This window comes from Gavia stellata, chromosome 3, assembly GCF_030936135.1.
Source record: "Gavia stellata isolate bGavSte3 chromosome 3, bGavSte3.hap2, whole genome shotgun sequence".
NCBI lineage: Eukaryota > Metazoa > Chordata > Aves > Gaviiformes > Gaviidae > Gavia > Gavia stellata.
The window spans coordinates 56,589,119-56,610,136 of NC_082596.1; the positions used below are offsets into that span (position 1 = coordinate 56,589,119).

Genomic DNA, 21,018 nt, shown 5'->3' on the forward strand with positions numbered 1-21,018 from the left:
TTAGTGTATGGCTACTACTGGACATGTCCAGAAAGCCAGCTATTTGGGCAGAAGTTGAATGAGAGTACATCCACCAGGCAACCTAGGATTGTGCTGCTGGGGCAACATAGGGCACCAGAAGGTGGAGAATTATATCAGCTCTGAGTGAGTCATCACTGGAAGAAGTTAGACTGAGCTAGTAAAATTCATGAAGACATCTCTCCCCCTCTGGGAGCTGTGAAAAACATAAAGACTTCTGGCTGCCTTTATACAGACCCATTCATCTGATGGTGCCAAACAGTACCTTAAATGTTGTATTTCTCAATACTCTTCCATACCTTTTAGAAAACTGTAAAATGAGGTATAAATCAGTTAACTGACTTGCTCAAAAGCAAACAAAGAAAATGAAAGAAAGAAAGACTGGGGTTTATCTTCTGTCAAAGGTTGTTTTATAACGTATAAATTGCTCTTAAATCACAATACATTTTTTGTTTGAAAAGTATTTAAATAAAAATACTTTCAATTATTGGATGTACTTTTACTTCAAGTCAGTCAAATAAAAGTATATGATGTTATCCTAGCTACATCTGTAAAATCTGTTAAAAATTTTCACCAGTGAGCTTGGTTGGCTATTTCATTTTATATCCTAGAGGTTTCACTTCAAAATTTATGTCAGACTTATCATCATTACTTAGTTCAGGATTAATTTTAAATTAGAATATAGAATACTGCTCTTCACTGATGACAATCCATGCAGTGCATAGCCAGTTATATTACCTTTTTGCTAAGAATATTTCAGAATCAAAGGAAATTGGAAACTTTGAATAATCAGTGTTATTTAAAGTGTTCTGTATGAACTACAAAGTATATTTCACAGCCAGCTCACATATTAATTCTGTAATATTCCTCCTATTCCAAACCTCTAAGTAAATGGATTACTGTCCTGGCTTTCATACTGCCTTTAGCTAGATGTGTCACATTGCCAAATGACTAAATATACAGCTTCGAAAGTCACAATTTGTGTTCATTAGCTATCCAGTGCCTACATTGTTTGTTCTGTTTAGAAGTAGCAACAACAACTTTCCACTTTCATTTCTAAGTCTTAATTTCTCACATTAGACTATTTTGCTGGCGGATGGATCTAGGGGGTGGAAGTACATAATCATCTTCTCCAAATTTCTAAAATTATTAGTAAAATAAACATGTTTGGAACAATTGGACAGTGTACCTTGGGATGAATAGATTAAACCAGAGCATTTTCATTATGTCTCTGGCAATCACCCTTTTATCTCATCTTGTGATGAACATCTGTATTTTTTGGCACGTTGTTAGGGTATAAATGTAGGGTGTATCTGAACAAACTCTCAATTATAGTTCTGCTCAGATGAGATTTCAAAATTATGTTTTCTACTTTGTGGACGATATTTACTGTTACAGTAGCAACTGTGTGAAAAAAAACCTAATGCATTTAATATTCAGGTCTGGATTCATGTATCAATTATTTAGCTAAACCTTCTGTTAGTAGGTTTTTTTGTAAAACATGTACCAAATGTTTATAAAAAGGAAAAGAGATTCGTCAAGTCACAGTAGCTAAAGCTGTGCTAAGAAGAAAAAATGAACAAACATATGTTACCAGCAGTGTTTCTCATATTTGATGAGTAAAACCATATTCTGTTTTGTTGCAATTGTCTTTCCTTGTACAAATAAAGGCCCTGATCCAATAAACATTTATAAGTGTGATTTTGATTTACATTATTTAATCTACTTCTGTCTTTAAGACACTCTTGCATTTATTTGAGAGGTCCTGGAGGAGATGGGAGACTGGTCTTTAAACATTTACTTAACTTTTGGCTCATCTGGAGTCCACAGAGTTCCCATGTCTAGAGCTCAGCACGTGCAGCAGCATTGCAGAACTAGAGCCAAAAGTAGGGAAAAAGCCTGAATTAAAAAGGTTGTGGGGTTTTTTTTTCCCCTCCCAGTGAGTGAATCATTCAGTGTTGGTCTGTGGCTCTGACTGTGGCTCTGGCACCATTCCCACGGCTGTTACAGCCCCTATTCCACTTGGGAGAGTTTTCAGGAAATTGCGTTGTCATGGATCCTTCTGCTCAGCGCCAATCTGCTCTGTGCCCAAAATCCCCTGTGCAGCAGAGTAAGAAATCCCTGGCGGGCCCAAGAGGCATGAGGCACGAAAGGCTATAACTTCTGTGCAACATCCCCCAATGCTTCCCTAATTATTCCACTGGATCATCTTAAATAAGGTTTAAAAAAAGGGTGGCAGCAAATCCAACAGTTGAGGCATAAGAAGGTGGGGACTGTGCTCTTCTAAATTGGTCTTTCTGAATGTCCCTAGTTCTTACTCATAATCCAGACTGTCTAGACTTACCAAGTTAGAAACAGGCATGTTTTCCTTCATGGTTGAGCAATTTAATTCAGCCAGGGTTGGGGTTTTTTCCCGATTGTTTATTTTACTAAACTAGAGCTGTTTTGAGGATGGCAGGCGCCCATCAGAAAGAAACAAGGCTAAAGTTAGCAACAAAGAGATGTGCTGATCAGTAGTGCTGTGACTAGGATCACTGCTGCAGCTGCTCCCTTCCTATGTGCATTGGCCATTTTCATGTGGTTCAGGTTCCACCTATGTAAAGGATAAGCGAACAGGCAGGAAAAGGGAATCAGCTCCAGAGATGGGGTTGTCAGTGGGCTACTCCAGTCCGGAGGTAGTGTGAATTGCCTTATTCTGCATGGAGAGTTGAAAAATTATCTTAGCCATAGGTAGGAAAACCCTGTTTCAGAGTGTTCCCAGCAATGATTATAAAAGGGTCAGTTGGCTGGCCTAAGGGATTTGAACAATGTGAATTTTCTGGATTATTTTAACAGCACAGACAAAACAATGAGCGTTCAATGTTTTTTACTTAGCTTCTGACAGAGGGTTTTTGGAAATACATCCAAACAAGATAAGATCTGAATAAATATCAAGTAGATGCAACAATAGATAGATAGATAGATAGCAGCAACTACTAAACTGCTTGCAGCAACGTTTAATGCTTTTGAAATGGTTGTTCATTGCTTATAGCTGATAGATAGGCTTTGGAGATGAATATGCGTTTGCCAGAGATCCTGCAGTTTAGGCACTCTGGGATTGTCCCTTGGCTTGGCCCTTGACTGGTGGAAACCACCTCATCCACACTGATGCCCTGTCAGCTACCTGACTGGTGAGCATTGTGGGGGGAGCAGTCTTGCTACCCTTGCCCCTGGTACAGAAGTGCTAGGCACTGCGAGAACTCTCCAGTGTCCCAGCTCCAAGCGTCTCACTATGGAAGGGAACTGTATAACCTGGTGTTTGCCAGTTGTCCTGAAACCATGTTTAATACCAGATGAAGTGTGAAGAATGTAAAGAATTTTTCTCAGCCAATACTAATCCAGTTACTAGGTCTGAAGACAGGCATAGAGAAATAAAGAAAAACCTGCTTATAGCTACCTGAACTTCAGCTTTGCTCTAGGAGCTTTCCATCAGCTGTGTAAGCAGGGATAAGCTGTTAGGGTGCTTGTATAATTTTGTGGCTGAGAGCCAGGGCTTATGACCAGGCTACTCTTTTTCTCTGAGGATCCTGATGTAGGGCTGTGTTTTTCCAGCCCTTCAACTCAGTTCTATTCAGATTTAACTTTTATCCTACTAAAGAGTCAGAAAAAGGGTCAGAACTACTCACCCTGTCCTGACAAACTTTTTATTTTATCAGCTGATGTTACCACTTTGGTGTGGCAAGACCTCTCTTCTGCCCAGACAGTAAAGAGGGGTTGTACGTGATTATCGGCTACGTCACTAGAAACAAATTCTGAGGAAAGTGTTTTCTTCTGCCTGACAGGACAAGACTTGACTCTCTGCATAATCCTTTATATACTGAACCTGGAGTTTGAATAAATAAATCATTTAAATCATGCTTTACATTTATCACTGCATGCTTATACAGACATCCTTCAGTTTTACCTTTTGCTCAGAACTAGACATGATAGTGATCCAAATATCTTGGCATGAAAATGGGTTTGAGAAATACTCTGAGAGTTGTGAAGTTTAATTTTTTTTAATTTTTGTATCAGTTTTCCTTTGAATATTTGAAGTATTTGGGTTTTTTACCCAACCCATTTAAGTGTATATTGAAGTAAACCAGTAGATTTACGTGTATTAAAAGATCCGTTTTAAATTTTTCTTTCCGTGAGAGAAAGAGAAAAACAGTTCCATACAGCAGATGTATAACAGATGCTACTCCTAGCACGTACTGCACTACTGGACGATGGCCAGATGGAGTGGTGATAGCATAGCTATTACCATGATAGAGCAGAATAAAACTGAGATATCTAAGTAATGTGGTAGCTTCCCCACCCACCACCTTGTCCACACAAATGGGAAGGAGGAGAAGATTCTTAAGCTTGTCAGCTATCTGCATCATCATATACAGTCCCCACAATGACCCACTTCAAAAAATAGCAGAATAATAGTGCATGTTTGAATACATTCAAAACTGTGAAGTCCATCCCATCTAGACCGCGCCAGGGCTCAGAAAATCTGAAATACAGTTCACAAAATCCGCCTTCTTTCTGTCTCTATATCCCATGATAAATTTGCCAAGAACACAGAGCTCCAGAAGCCAAGTGAAATCACTATGGAGGAAAGGGTAATTAATCTCACCTAACTGTAGCCATCAGGAAGCCAAACACCTAGGCAAAGGCAGTCGTCTGGACTCTTTTCATAGTTAACAAAAATAAAGGCACCTCTAGAAGGCATTTGTCCTACTCCTTTTAGTTTGAGCTAAGTGAGATGAATCCCACCCACAGTGTTTGGGGTCATCTAGTGAATTGGTGTTAAAGCCCAGACATAAAACTTATCTCTTGACTTCAAATGTTGAGTTTTGCCTTTGACCTCTCATCAGTTCCTTTGGAAAGTTAATCTGAGAAAACAGATACTTTTCTAATAGTAGTGAAGATCATTCCTGTCTGAAAAACACATTTTCATTTTAGAAGGTAGGAAGATATTTTTGAGACAAATCACCAACTAGAGGTGGGGGAAAAAACCTCCTTGGTAGGAGGTGGTAGTTGTCCCTCTGGGCACACCCTGCGTTGGAAAGCACAGGAAATGAACAGTTACTGTAACTGAGTTTTGCAGGGTATAAATATCCCTTGTGCTCAGTACAAATTTGCCTTGCTTTACTGACCACAACACAAATCTCACCTGCAACTCTGAAAGATGTCTTAAAAAAAGAAGGGGCAATGTCCCTTAAACATTAATCGTTTCCACGCGTAGGAAATGTGACTGTTTTGCGCGTGATTGTATTTTAAAACAGAAATCATTGCACAGAATACAGAATAGATTCAGTATGAACCTTCTAAAATAAATGAACCTTAATTTCTTTTGTATTTTTTAAAGGTCAAATGCTGCAAATACTGGCCAGATGATACAGAGATATATAAAGACATTAAAGTTACCCTAATAGAAACAGAGCTCCTGGCTGAATACGTGATTCGAACATTTGCAGTAGAAAAGGTAAGTTTCCAAATTCAGTTTTCTTAGATACAATGGCATCTGCCTAAGTAACTTATATACAGGTACAACATGGGGAAGTTAAATCTTTTGACTGGCATCCTGGTTTCGTAGCTATTTTTTGGGTAAACGAATACCGCCCTCTTATGGTAAACTCTGTTTTTCTTTAAATGCAGCGACTTTTCTGCGTTTTCCATCACTGTTGGCCCCTGTCTGAGCTAGAAACAGTGATGTTCTTTGCCTAGGAGAAATCGAAGCCTCTCTCCTAGCAATCAATTGAAAAACACATTCGTGCTGTTTTCCCATCTTACGTTCCCCACAATAATTTTCTGTCTGTACCAGAGGCTGCATGCACCATTATTAAAAAGTCCATAGTGGAGAATACCGTTATCTGTTGGGCCAGTGTGTTCCTGGTCTGCAGAGACATAGCTGAAACAAACTGGTTTTCTTCTCAAGGCAATTTCACTTTTCATGGGGAATCCATCTTTATAGGGAGAGTTCCAATCAGCATGTTGTATTACTGTTTATTAGAAAAATGCCATGAATTTGTTTGATGCTTACTAGATCTTGTAGCTCTTCCAAACAGCTTACAATATATGGGCAACATACAATTAACAAATAAGGTACTTACTGAAAGTGAGAACAAGCAGGGCCAGTCAATGCTGAAGCGTGTCATGCATTTTGTGTTCATTCAGGGGTTTTATTCAGGCTTCATTAAAGGACAGACGTGTTTTAATTGTATGTATCAAGACTCATCTGAGTTGCATAACAATAAGGAAAGGGCCTGTTTGTAAGACTTGATATTCCTAATGGCCCGCTGAAGTAATGTTCTTCCAGTATCTCCATGAGTAGATTTTTCAACTAATTGGCTTAGAAAACTCTTTTTGATTTAGTTGCAGTACCTGTGATATAGCGGTTCTCTCTAATGACGAAATAGTATTAAATTATAGTTTTGAAGAACATAATCTTTAGCATCAAAGAATCCTCCACACGTGTAGATGAAACTGCCAAAAATAAGGCCCAGCAGGGTCTCTGTACATACATCCACAGTAACAAAGGAATTAGTTTTTTTCCTGTTTTAGTCTTCGATCTAATACTTAAATATGCATCAATACAGCAACCTGAGGGTAATGATAACAGAATTATGCAGTTTGAATGCACTGAAATATTGTATCATGTTTACCACTATACATATTGTACATCGAATTTATTCAAGCCTGTTGTTTCCTTGCATTTAGGTATTTTTAATAAACAGATGAGAAACGGTGGCTACACTTTGAAGTAGATGAAGCACTGGTTGATTTCTATTCTGCAAATTTTAAGCCCATGCTTTGATGTTAGCTTTTTACTTCTTAACTGGGACTGGGAAAAAAAACCTAGAGGATTTTACAGTTGATCATAACCAAACTGTCTTGAATAAGTGCATTAGAACAGATAGAGATAAAAGGCACTAAACATTTTATTTCTTAAAAAAAACTCCATCTGAAAAGATTTCATTTAGACACTGCTTTTTAATAGTTGGTAGTTTTTCAGTAATGCAATGTCAGAGTAGTTTTAGTAAAGTACATTTGGTTTTACCCTGTTTTCCATATTTTTTAACTCTACCAATGGTACTGGAAGGTCAAGTCTGTACATCTCTTCCACCATAATTCTCTCAAGTTTGTATTTCTGACCTACTGGGACTGATACTTTTCAGCCTCTCCAAGACAAGCTGCATGATGAGACAGAGTGTACCCCAACCAAATCTGCAGATAATACTAAGTGAAGGGTAGTGTTGAAATGCTGAACATTGGAGCCTCAGTTCCAAAGGACTTGAAGATATGGCCAACAGAAACTTTAGTAATTCAACAAGGAAAAATGCAAAGTTCTGCGCCTTCGGTGGACTAACCCCATGTGTCTGTACAGGCTGTGACATCCTGGGGCAACAGCTGACATCCAGGATGATTATGGATGTAGGACATATGAGCTGCAAGGGGAGATTAAGATAGCTGTCCTTGTTCAGTGTGCTAGAGATGAGGAGGAGGGGTAAGGAGGATCTAATTGCAGTCTGCAACTACCTCAAAGATGTTTAGAAAATCAGGGGCACCAAATTCTCCTCATTATTCTCAGTGCTAACGGATGGTAAAACAGGGGGCAATGGCCAAGAACTTGCAGCATGGAAGGCTTGCACTGGAAAAACTCCTTCGGGAGGAGGGTAGTGCAGTGCTAAAGCAGGTTACCCAGAAAAGTTGTGGAATCTCCATTCTTGGAGGCTCAGGGCTCAGCTGGACAGAGCCACTGGTGACCTGATCTAGTGTTGGCCATAGACCCGCTCTGATTGGGAGGTTGGGCTGGAGACCTCCAGAGGTCACTTCTGACCATCTTTTCTATTTGTGGATGAACATCTCATACCTGCCTCTAAAATATAATTTAGAAGTTGATTTGTTTGGAGATAAATTGATCACTTATTTTTATTTTTTTGAATGGCTATTTGGTAATTATTGAAGAGTAGGGGGATAATGCTAAGAAAATTTAAGGCAAGAATTACACTCTGATTCTGAAGACCACTTCCTAGATATGTTTTACGTTGTGTGCTTAAGCAGTTCCTTTGGAGCAGTTCCTTTACAGAACAACAGTTAACTCATCTGAGTTACTCAGATAGTAACATACAGCAGCACCGTAAGTATTTGTAGGATTAGGGTCTACATTTTTTAACATCCTAGGGTTTGTTAGAAATGTACACCGTTTTTTGTTTGTTTAAGATAAAAGAAGAAGTAAAAAATACAGTCTTTCCAAACTGAGCATATGCTTTTATGATTCATGCAGTTGTGTTGCTATTTTGGGTTTTGGAAACCAGCAGGGAAGCTACAGACATGAAAATCATTCTTTTGTAGGTATAATAAGCAAACTCATTATAAAAGTACCCTATATGCAAAATCTTTTCAAAGTAGCTGAGTGTTACCAACAATAGACAAAAATGCAGTCAGCATGACAGACAGCATTTTCAAAACTAATGCACAAGATACACAGGACATGTCCTGATCTGTGCAACAGCTGGGCACATTATTTTGGAGGGGCAGTTTACTTTTTCTAAATTGCTTGAAAATCAAGGCTGCGTACAGCATGAAGAACTTGTGGGCTACTCGTTTCAGTCCTCAGTTTGTACAGTCACAGCATTGCTTTTTGTATGGGATCTTTGTTTCTTGGGGGATTGTGGGCAGTTGTTAGGAGCAATATAAAAGTGTTTGGGACATGGATACCCCACCTATGCACAGCTGTTTACAGAGTTGGACGCCTTGCTTACAGTAGCAAAGAGCTGTGTTAACTAACACAGTCTAAAATCCCCAGAGTACAGAAACCAAATTGTATTTAAATGTGTTTGCTAGACTGTCTTAAAATGCAAACTACTTTTTGTCTGTTCCTGGGTTTTAATATGTTTTAAAATTGGTTTTTAGGATATAAGGTCATTTCTGTTGCAAGGGTGTGATCTCCTCAATCTACACCAGTGTCACATATGCTCTTCATCTTCTCCCTTGCCTGCCTGTTTGTGTCGCAGTTTCTGAGGGAGATGAGTGTGGATATTCCTCTGAGCAGATGCCCAGTCTCCACAGACCCCCAGCCTGAGCTGTCAGGGCATCAGGACTCCAAGATACACCAAGCCCACTCCAGTCACGTAACGCTGGCATGGCCAAAATTTCTCAATCATTGAAAATCCCAGACTCTTTTAGCTTGCATACTAGCAATAAATTAGGAAGTTTATGTTACTGCATTATGCAAAAAGAATTAGACCTTTTATATGCAAACCAGCTCAAGACACGAAATACAACTTTAAGAAGAAAAACTATAAACCAACAGTTATTAATATCACTGACATTTAGTCCAGCCTAGACATGAGATGTCATAATTTTGCTGTTTGCTTATGAAATATGTATGATGCCTGCTGGTCTGTGGATTTCTAGTGAATAAAATCCTGGCAGCTACATTTTTGGAGGGGGAAGGGGAAATACCAGCACTAAGAAAATCAAACTTAGCGTACACACCTCTAATACCCAGACTGCTCCAGAAAGTCATATGGGCAATTACTTGCACAATTGGCTTCTCGTTCATGTCTGTCTTAGCATATCCATGTCCTTGTAGACTGTGGCAAATCACTTGAAGGGTGAGCACGTGGAGGGCTACAAACGCAGCCCCTGTGATTGGAGGTGCAAAAAGGTTTTCTTACTATTCAGCTTTTTCTTTCAGACCAATGAAGGAGACAAATGATAAGGAAAGTTATGCTGAAATTGTAGTTCCCTGAAGTCAGCAGCAAAACTCCTGTGGAGAGCAGTGGGAAAAAACCGTCATCTCTGCTGTATGTTCATGGCCTTGCTGCTGACCTGTTCTGTGATCGTGGCATGCATCTTAAGGCCATAGCTTTCAAAGCAACCTTCTTCTTAAATATAGAGATGAGCGTCTATCTTGTTGCTGAAAGTTTCTAACCAATCTAGTGCTAAATTACTCAGTTTTGTTGTAAGGCTTTGAAACCAGTTGATATGTAACCTTTGAACTTGCTCTCCTGCTGTGAGAAAGCTCTCCAACAGTCTGTACAGATATGAGTATTGGTAGGGGGTGGATGTTTTTCAGCAAGGCTCAGGCTTTTGAAGTTGCATTCTTACGATGTCTCTCATCCAATTTCTTTCACGTTCCAGCTTGTTTTTCTTGTTCAACCCTTGTCTTTTCAACAGAGAGGAGCTCATGAGATTCGAGAAATTCGGCAGTTTCACTTCACTGGCTGGCCAGACCACGGTGTACCGTACCATGCGACAGGCCTGCTGGGATTTGTACGGCAGGTCAAATCCAAGAGCCCACCAAACGCTGGCCCTCTGGTTGTTCACTGCAGGTGCGTAGAACAGAAATCCCTCCATTGTGTTGCCCACTAAACTCAGAACCTGCTTTTGCTTCATCTGTACTGCATCATCCACACACAGGTTGCTGAAGCCACTGGAGCTCTAGCCATAAAAACTTAATACCTAAAATATAAACAAGAATGGCAGAACTGAGTCTCAAATCCTGCAAATGCCTGAAAGCAAGACTTAATTTCAGTAATCATTCCACTGATCGAGTACCTGCAAGATGAACCGTTGCATGTTACATTTTCCAATACACTGCTGAACATTAATTGTGCTCTTCTTTTCTTTTACTTTAGTGCTGGTGCTGGCAGAACTGGGTGCTTCATTGTTATTGACATCATGCTAGATATGGCAGAAAGAGAAGGCGTTGTAGACATATACAATTGCGTGAGAGAGCTTCGATCTCGGAGAGTTAACATGGTACAGACTGAGGTATTGTTAATCTACTGGAATACTGCCTCACACTTTGCAAGAAGAAGTATTTTTCTAGCCCATAAAACTAGAGCCCCTTTGTGGTAGGCACCATCCAGAAGGTAGTTTATTCAGTCATATGCAGAAAATAATCCGCACACAAACTTGAAGAACCATTGCTCAAACAACTGCCCAGCCCAAACAACTGCCCAGTTTTGCTGCACTTAAGGTTTGCAGTGGTTTTCTAAAAAAAAGGAAAATCATGAGTTTCCTCACCAGGGAAGATTCATTCCGGAGTACATTTTGTTGAGTCTCGGTTATGTACCGACAGAACTGTGCAGAGGAATGAAGAAATGAGAAACATTCTGAGTTTTATTAGAGTGTTACTGCACTTCTGTTTGTACTTGTAACTAGTTTGAGTCAATCCTTCTATATTAATTTCTAAATGAGTGGGATAAAGTTTTGTGAACCGCTGTTGTTCCTTCTGGTCTTCCTTCAGTGCTGGTAAAGTCAGAGAGAATTAATGGCAACCATATTAGTTGTTATTTTTTATTTACCAAAACACTACTAGCGTGTGCTCTCTATGTCAGTAATTATTTTAATTGCTTTACCAGGAACAGTATGTATTCATCCATGATGCTATCCTGGAAGCCTGTCTTTGTGGGGACACATCTATTCCAGCTTCTCAAGTTAGGTCTGTTTACTATGAAATGAATAAGCTGGATCCTCAGACTAACTCCAGCCAGATCAAAGAGGAGTTTAGGGTAAGTTGTGGCTAGCAATACCTAGAAGCTATGCAGTTCAGCTGTGCTAAAGACCTCTACTTAAGTGCTTGCTTATAACCGTGTGAATTTTGGACCAGGCCTGGGAGGGAAAGACTGCAAAAAAAGGGAAAATTATATGTTACTAATTGCTATTGAATTGCTATTGAATCATAAAAGAATGCAATATAGTAGTAGTAAAATCTTCTTTTTACTCAAGGGGAGTATATCAGTTCCTTCCACTGTCCTTTCTCCAGAAGGCAGGTTACTCTGCAGCTGCCTTTGAGGTTATTTTTCGGATCTGTATGCTTCCAGGATTTTTTTGCTTCCAAACCCTGCTGACTGTGATGTGTTTTCATTTCTCTGCATATTGATTCCCACTGAAACTGAATGCTGAGCTGGTCTATTCTTAAATATTTTGGGATGCTTTCACTGCTGTGTTAATTTTTCTGTTGTATTGTTTACTCTTTCTGAAAGACATTAAATATGGTGACTCCAACACTGCGTGTAGAAGACTGCAGCATAGCTCTTTTACCGCGAAACCATGAAAAGAATCGCTGTATGGATGTTCTGCCTCCAGACAGATGCCTGCCTTTCCTCATAACGATAGATGGGGAGAGCAGTAACTACATTAATGCTGCCCTGATGGATGTAAGTCTCCACTATGTCATTAATAATAAAAAGGGAATAAGCAGCCCTCCAAACTGAGCAATGCCAGAAAGAGGAGTCAGCATAAGACGACTGAAATCCTTCTAGCTTGTTTTCCAAAAACATGGCACAAAATCTTTAAACTCCCAAGTACATTTAGGATCCCACATATGTTATGTCACAGCCAAGGTTCCAAAGCCATGCTCAGAGAGCAAGTCAGGGAGTTTTGATAAATTAAATGTGTCTGGATTTCTCCCTAGTGCTTGAATTTTTAACCATCTGGCCTAGGAAAAAGAGTTACCTATTGAGACACTAAGGCAGTTAAATAGGATAATAAGATTTGCAGCAATATTTCAGTTCCCTTTGTTTCTAATTTAAACAGTAATTAACAAAAAAAATAATTGTCTGTCAGCACAAGATAGTACACAAGCCATTACTTCAGTCTTTCCATTTATTTCTGTTTGAATGAATTGTTCCTCTTCATGTGTGTGTGGATTTTTTTTTTCTAATGCATCTATGGTAATTCTAATCCTGCTAATAGAATATCAGTAAAAAGACACTTAAACTAACTTTACAATCTGTAGTTATTTCTAGCCTATCTTTGACAATTTAGAGCTATAGTAATTATGGTTGTCAAAGACATAAACAACAAGAAAACAGAGGTTAGCAAAGAATGAACACATTGTAAATGGCCTTTTTGAAAAGTGACGCTAGAGAAATAACAGTTTATAGCAGTTTTTGCATTTCTCTCCTTCCAAGTTCTCAAAGCATTTTCCTAAAATAAGCCAAAATGCTCCTGTGAAAAGGTAGTTGTATTGCCTTTATGTTTATCTATGTAGAGAAACTGAGAACAAAAGTTTAAGTGACTTTCCTAGCTTCTCACAGTAGGTCAATGACATTTCATATTAGACTGGAGCTTCCTTGATCTGCAGTTTACAACCTTGCCATTACGTTGTCTTCTTTCCCAGAGAGTTCAGTGCTGTTTCATTCTGTAAATTAAGGACTGCTCAGAAAGAGCAGTGCCTCAACATTTGCTTTGAAAATGCTTCCCTTCTTCGCTGTTGAAACAATGAGCTGGATCCAAAAGTGTGTCTGGGCAAAAGGCTCGGAGGGAGGAGGTGATCTGGGTTGCTTTTCACCTGAAGCGCCCTAGCCAGGCTGCTGCAATATCCCTGCACTGACGGACAAGTGCAGACTTTTGTCCCTCTCTCTAAACACTCAGTCTCCAGCAGGTGAGATGATGCATTTCACCCTCTGCACTTGCATCAGTTGAGATGCAGTTGGATCCCCTGATGTAAGCCTTTAGAGCTCACTTCAAGGAAAAGGGGTAGCAAGCATGATTTTCATTATTCAGTATAAGAATGAGTTTGAGAATGGTTTTCCCTAAAAAACTGCTGGGGCTTCTAAGTGAGGGAGTGATGGAGAGCCCTTTGAGCATCTCTCATCTCCATGCAACTTCCAGCAAGACAGGAGCAGCAGGATAGAAGGCGGCTGACTGACGTACCAGCAGCATCGATACCTGCTGGTTGCAGTTTGCTGAAACCAAAAGAACTGAAGTCTTGCATGTCTTCATCTGTGCCCCACAACACATTGGATTCATTTTCTGTGGTCTCTTCAGTGACTGTCTCTGAAAGAAAGATGTAAAAAGCTGGTCAGATTGTATCATCTCTGTCGTGGTACAAATACTTCAGTTCAAGGCATGTAGAGGCTTCCCTGCCCTCCTTAATGAAGCCAATGGCAACCCCTCCCCACAGTTGCACCATTATGGCCACACTGGCCTTCAATACTCAGGAGGACCTAAGTGAAAATGCTAGTATGAGATCCACAATGGAACAGTTCCATCAAACAGTTTAGTCAATGACATACTCTGGTACTAAAAAAAAAAGAGAGCACTGAAATTTATCCCCTGGGTATCCTCGCTGCTGTCAGATAGACCAGAATTTTAGCAATATTTCTGAAAAATAACTAGATACTTGCTTTCACGGGCATCATTCAAGTTAACAGCTAAGTGCAGACAGCCAAGATTAATCTGTCCGTTAATGGCTCAAAACAAAACAGTTGCTCAAAATTTTGTAGGGGTTACATTGGAGGCAAAAACCTCTGATGATTTTACTCTATGCCTATGGCATTAAGTACATTTCAGAAATATAACATCTGCAGAAGCTGCATTCTGCCCAAATACAGTCTATTAACTTTGAAGCATATAAGATCTTGGGAAAGAGCTGAAAATGATGTATTAATTATATAGAAAATAGAAATAATGCTTTTCAGTCCCAAAGTTTTGGGGCTGTGACTGGCATTCTGCTAAATGGATTTTTGTCTTGTACCATTCTTCTCACCATCTCTTGTTATTTCTTTGCAGAGCTACAAGCAACCGTCAGCTTTTATAGTTACGCAGCATCCCTTACCAAATACTGTCAAAGATTTCTGGAGACTGGTCCTAGATTATCACTGCACTTCAATAGTTATGCTGAACGATGTTGATCCAGCACAAGTAAGTCCAGAAACCTGTTGCATGCAACAGAGGAGTGCTTAGTGCCTCAGCATTTTAGCACATGTGCGCTTCAGAACAGCTTTAGGACATAATTAGTTTTATAAAACAGCATTAAATACTAACACACTAAAAAATTGATTTGTAACTTGCAGATACACATGGGGAAAGAGGAATAAATCAGACCATCAGCAGCTTCTCCACCAAAATGTTAATGCACACACACAGAAGTGCATGCGCCCATAATTTATTCTGATAAGAAAACATGCTGGGGGAAGAGCTGCTACAAACAAAAAATGATGGTTGTAGAATTCTGACTCAAGTCTGAAACACACTAGTAATAGCCAAAAGTCATAAACAGAGGCCAACAGCTATTCATTAGCCTGCCTGAAACAGGTCAGTGACCTTGGTCTGCTTACCAGGGGATAGGTGTTCTCAGTGTGAAAGTCTGTTACGTTTGGCACAAAATGACATTGTTAGCAAGGAGATAGGAACTAAACAAGATTGGAGACTAAGCATCCTTCGCAAGAGAAAACAGGGCAACAAAACGTATGGGGGAATGTAATCACCTTACAAAAGAGTTGTGCATGCTGCACATGTTTTTAGAAAATTGGAAAACTCTACCTACTGGTTTGGCAATTTAATCACTAGCATTAATCACTATGTGTCCTAGAGCCTGGCTTGCAACTGCACAATTCGAAGTTCTTACACAGATATCGTTTCCTTGGTTCCAACAAACTCCACCAGCCGTCTGCTGGAATAACGTGGTGGTAATCTGGAGTCTTAATATGTAAACATTTGCTAATTATTGGTTAAGAGCAATTGTTATTTTTTATAGCAGACTGCATGTCATTTTAATTCTTGATATGATTAAGAATCTTTTTAGTTTTATTGAGTATTGTTCATACCTAGAAAAATGTTTCCTTCTATTTCTTCTTAATATGAAGAATTTGTTTTTAAAACGTACTAATCTTCCATTTTGTCTTTCAAAGGAATGTGTAGGAATTCCACACACTATTTTAAAGACTGAATTTCTGATTCCAAGCCCTTAACTGTCCACAGGGAGAAAAATAGAAATGAAAGACAAAACTTTTATTCATGAGTCTAAGATTATTTTCTGAGTGAATAAGGAAACCCTCAAGGGAGTCAGACTGTTAGGGACTGCTGAATAGAGGTTTTTTTAATTTGTGGGCTGTGTTTTCAATTTACAATAGTGCATGGCTATTTCAAGCATTTATTAGCCTCACAGGCTTTTAAAAGCTATTGGGATATGCAGTTAATGCACCTGCCTCTGCAGTATGTTAAACCTTTTTCCTCTAATGTGAGTAACAATCTTTTCATTAGGAATAAATCTCAAAACCCTCAGAGCAAACAGAAGTGGAGAGAGGGCAGAGCTTATTAAAAATGCACATTACATTCAGATTTATTAATAAATACTGTTATCATTATTATTTATGTATATATGGAGTGTTTACAGTTCTGTTTCGATATTACAATTTATGTGGATTGTTATGCTCTATTGGGAAATAAAATTCAACCCTTCACAGTGACTCTGACTTAAAAAGAGTCGGTATCATCACATGCATGCAAAATGCACAGACCTAAATGCTTTTGGTTTCTTAAGATCTTGAAAATCCTGGCTTCCTAAAACAGCTCCAGCAAACATCTCTGCTTATTATCATTCAAGCATTTTTCAAAGATCTGTTAGAATAGTATTCCTATGTATTTGAAAGACATGTACTAAATTGTGCACATTAAATGATCTGAGCATTGGCATTTGCATTAGTTGTATGTGTTGTATTTTGCTATTCTGTACACGAGCATATTTCATAATAAAAATTTGTGTAAGATTTTGACAATATTTGGAAAGTAATTTGCTCAGCAGACGGAATCATGTGGAGGTTTCAAATAAAGGAAAACATATTTTCTGACTCAAAATTTCTGGTTTTAACTTGTTAAAGTGAACTCCTTCAAATCAGACCCTGTTCTCTTTTTAATTGATGTAGTAGATTATTATGTTTTACTAAAATGTAGTCATCTCTAAACGGCTTTGTTGAGGAATAAGTGTTATAAGAAATGCAAAACAACATCTGGAGTAAATGTGATTTGTCAGCTCAGCTCTGGATCACCAACAGCAATGCAGCAGAATGAAGACCACAGCTGTTTTACTGAATGAAATAAAGTTCCAAATATGACATCAATGCTTCTGCAAGCAAACAAAATTTCAGGAGTTCATACTTAATTTTGATGAATGCTTGCAAATGTTACATGCTTGAACTGCTGTAAATATCCCTGGAAAAAAATCATTAGGGTTTTTATGGAAAAAAATGGACAAGCAGAGTCTAGCTTCAAAAACCTTGCAAAGAGTTGATTTAATCTTTAAAGTATTAACACAGATGATAATTGGTTCCTGGATTAAGCCATCGTGATATTATTAGACGCTAAAACTGTGCAAGATAATGGTAATGTTACTTTGTGATCTTTAGATACCTAGAAGTAATATTTTCTGAGCACTCAAGAAAGCCAAATTACTGTTTTCAGGTGGCATTCATAAGCTGAAATTGAGCAGTTGTTGAAAATGTAAAGCAATGCTGATATTAGCCAATACCGGCAGTCATGGTTGAAACAGATGTGAGAGTTAAGTCCTGAGTTTTGAGAATTGATGCACCCTTCATAGTGTAAAGCACGCATTCTGATGTAGCTTAAATTATTACCAACTTTTCGGGACAGCTGGAGATACCAGGCCTTTGGTCTTTAGACTGCACGCTGTCTCCGAGATAAGTAATATCTGACAGCATCCCCCTGTCTTGTCGTACGGTATGGCAGAATTGATGTTGAGTGTCAGAAATGTATTACTCCAAATACCAGAGAATGGCAAGTACAGCAGCAAGCAATAGCATGTTCAGTTAAGTGAAAAGGCATTTGTTTAAACTTGCTCCACACAAGTAAAAGCAGAGTGCTCGAAACTGATGGAGGATGGTGTCCTGTGTATTTTATAACGATATTGTGTGAGAATGGCAGTAATGAATGTAGCACAAAGAAAAATCTAGAAAAGCATATTGAGGCAACATGAAATTCAAAGTGATTAACTGTGCTGTTTTGTCTTTGTCATTTTCTATAGCTGTGTCCTCAGTACTGGCCAGAAAATGGAGTACACCGACATGGTCCTATTCAGGTGGAGTTTGTATCAGCTGATTTAGAAGAAGACATAATCAGCCGGATATTCCGAATTTATAATGCAGCCAGAGTAAGGATGTTATTTGCAAAACAGTTCTGTCTCAGTAGATGAGTTGACTCTATTCAAGTCACAAAAAAATGAAAGTTAAACTCACATAAAACCATTCTCATTTTTCAGCTTACATTTTTGAGAGCAACAGTGCAGTACTGAGTCACACCATAATCCATGAGAAAAAAGCCATCTATGTGTAATTAAAGTAAAAAAAATTTTAATGCATATCTCAAGTGTGTTAAATGCAAATTAAATAAATGCAGTATTCAGATTGTATGGTAGCCAAGAAATGCCAAAATCAGTGCTGTTTTCAACAGTTCGAAATTAGCCATCTTGCATATTTGTATCCTTTGTCATGTGAAGAAAGCTGTGCACCAATACTAGGCATGTTTTTCAATACCAGTCCCAGGCTTTTAGTGAAGATCCTGTCCCACTAATCACACTTCATAATATATGTAAGCACTTCAGAAGGACAAGTACGTTCTCATATCCAGCTTTTATGCTTCCATAAAGTTGACAGAAGACTACACGAGGCATGTCTTTCAAGCTGAGTGGGAAAAAGGTTCCACCACAGACCAGGCATCTCTTCCCATCCAGATGAAGAAAGCCTTTGCAATGGACTGGTATCAATCACCAAAGAACCATAGCTGAGAATAAGCAGCATTTGCTGCTGAAAAAAGTTGGGAACTGCCCTGAGATCTGGTAGCTCTCAGGACAGTGAGAGAAAGGGCCCCAAAACACACACAAAAACATGCTAATATCTGAACAGGGAAGCAGATTGTAAGTGTCAAGATATTTCTTTAATACTATGAAGGCCTTGCATTCACAGTAAATGTGGCAACATAAAAACACAATCTCCCGCAGCGTTAATGTGAGCCTTAGCAGGCACTGGGTCTGGCTGATGTGCTTTGGGAAGAGGGGCCGTCAGCTGAAATAAACTGGCCAGGAAATCAGTAGATTCCGAATTCTGACATAAAGCAGACAAAACCCATTGAAGAACATATCTAATGCTGTGTCCACTTTGGTTTATTCCCTTATCTTGTTAATCTCACATCCTCTCTATTACCTCTTACTCTAGAGAAAAAATTGTAATGTCAACATTTCTGTGTGTTGCTCATTTTAAAAGTGGCACTAAAATGCCCTCACTTTGCACAGAAGTGAGAGTGGCAAATCCTAGACTACAAAACCGGTTTTCATGTATGTGTTTATTATGCCCTTTTCAAAGGGCTGTAATTTTCTGCCACTAACACTTGTTCAATGCTCCTTTTTTGTTTTAAATCACCATAAAGCAACTATTCAGTAACGTTTCACCAGAGGGATTCTGACTGCTGCAGTAGCACACAATAAAATAGAATGTAGTTAGATTTTTTTTTTATAAGCCAGAAAAATCCGAGGGTTTTGTTTGTTTTTTTAAATGTTTCCCGCTTCAAAATATCTTGAGAGATTTTGACCTTTCTTGTAAAAAAAGACAGAAGCACACAAATGTTCTTCAAAAAGCTGAAGCATATGAAAAAAAAGGTACATAATTGAAGTTGTGTTGCAGCTCCCTCTGTGCTACCTAGTTCCTGCTATGGTATTAACTAATTATTTGCTTGATGCTGCAGCTGTACCATTGCTCTATTCTGTTCTGTTTGTATAGCACTCTGTTTAAAACCTCTTGTTCTAATAACTGTTGGAAATTAAAAGTCATAACTCCTCAAGGGCAGCTGAAATTACATTAGTAGTTTGTCAGCGATGATCTGCCTGAACAACTTTCCTCCTTCCTGCAAATATCTAAATTATGTAGCAAAAAAATGCTGTTACTTTTTCCTGCTTGTTGTCTGAATCTCCACAGCCCCAAGATGGCTATCGGATGGTGCAGCAGTTCCAGTTCCTGGGATGGCCCATGTACAGAGACACTCCCGTTTCTAAACGCTCCTTCTTGAAGCTCATCCGCCAAGTGGAGAAGTGGCAGGAAGAATATAATGGGGGAGAGGGACGCACAGTTGTACATTGTTTGTAAGTACTGGAAACAGAAGAGAGAAAGTTAGAGAATTTGTGCCAGGTTTTAAAAGATTTGTGAAGAGGTGAAGGGGCATCTATCTAATCTGGAACTGGATGAATAATACAACTGCTCATTTAAAAGCTTTGAATACAAGAGGAATTGTGCAATTTTTTTATGTAGATTCATGAGTTTCCCTCTCTGTCCCTTGGTAGACCCCTGTGAAAAGATGATGGGTACAAGTTAACTCTATTTTACGTAAAGATGTCCAGTGACTTTTGCAAATGGAAAAAGTGCATATTTATTCAGAGTAAATCAAAATTGTACCTTCAGAACAACGTACCTTTTATTTCTACAGGTAAAGACTGTAGAAATAAGTAGTATTAGAGGGGTGATTTGTCTTCCAGACATAAAGCACAGAAGTAAAAGTGGCGTGATAGACCAGTTACAATGATCCTGTAATTGCCTTACCTTTCTCTAATAATGGTATATATTTTTGTCCTCCTGTGACCTTTGTGCTCCACTGGTGCAGGCTCTCATCCACTCTGCCTCTATCCTCCTTTTGATAGGGCTTAATACTTGTACATGCTGTTTGCCCTCAGCAGTAGCCGATCTTGCAAAACCAAGTCTTCAGTGCTTGAAGTTGTATCCCTCTTCCTCTAAACATCTGCTTAAAGATGCTGCCATGATGGAGAAGGGACATGCTAATGGGAAAAGCACATGCTAATGCACTCTCAGAAGTTGGGACCCAAGAGTAGACAATAGCTTCCTGAAGTTTGGTTTGCAGTTACTGAATGTTAGAATGATGGAGGAAAATCTAAGAGCCTATTAATAATTCTCACTATCACTGACCTTGAACAAGTCATTGCTCTTCAGTTTCCCCATCTGTAGAATGGGGATAATAATACTTCCATCAAAGGAGCATTGTGCAGTGTGATTAATTAATGTTTTGAGATCTTTAGCTGAAAAGACCCTTTTGAAGTGCAAATTACTGTTATCTCTGAGGTGGCTGATGATATTAAATAGTTGTACAACATCACACATGCGTCACTTCCAGGCAGTAAAGAAAGAAAAAGCTCTAATATAATCCTTTTAAATGACTTTATTTTAATTAAAATTC

The 21,018-nt window shown here is 38.8% G+C and overlaps 1 protein-coding gene across 1 annotated transcript in view; it reads left to right on the forward strand.

Annotated features, from left to right (window-relative positions):
- Positions 1 to 21,018, forward strand: part of PTPRM (protein tyrosine phosphatase receptor type M) — a 481,477-nt gene that overhangs the window by 454,247 nt on the left and 6,212 nt on the right. Inside the window, exons 25-32 of the mRNA XM_059815570.1 lie at positions 5,396 to 5,512; positions 10,213 to 10,367; positions 10,674 to 10,809; positions 11,403 to 11,552; positions 12,027 to 12,200; positions 14,560 to 14,691; positions 17,810 to 17,935; positions 19,752 to 19,915. Of these exons, the coding sequence (XP_059671553.1) occupies positions 5,396 to 5,512; positions 10,213 to 10,367; positions 10,674 to 10,809; positions 11,403 to 11,552; positions 12,027 to 12,200; positions 14,560 to 14,691; positions 17,810 to 17,935; positions 19,752 to 19,915 (1,154 nt within the window). The remainder of the gene's footprint in view (positions 1 to 5,395; positions 5,513 to 10,212; positions 10,368 to 10,673; positions 10,810 to 11,402; positions 11,553 to 12,026; positions 12,201 to 14,559; positions 14,692 to 17,809; positions 17,936 to 19,751; positions 19,916 to 21,018) is intronic.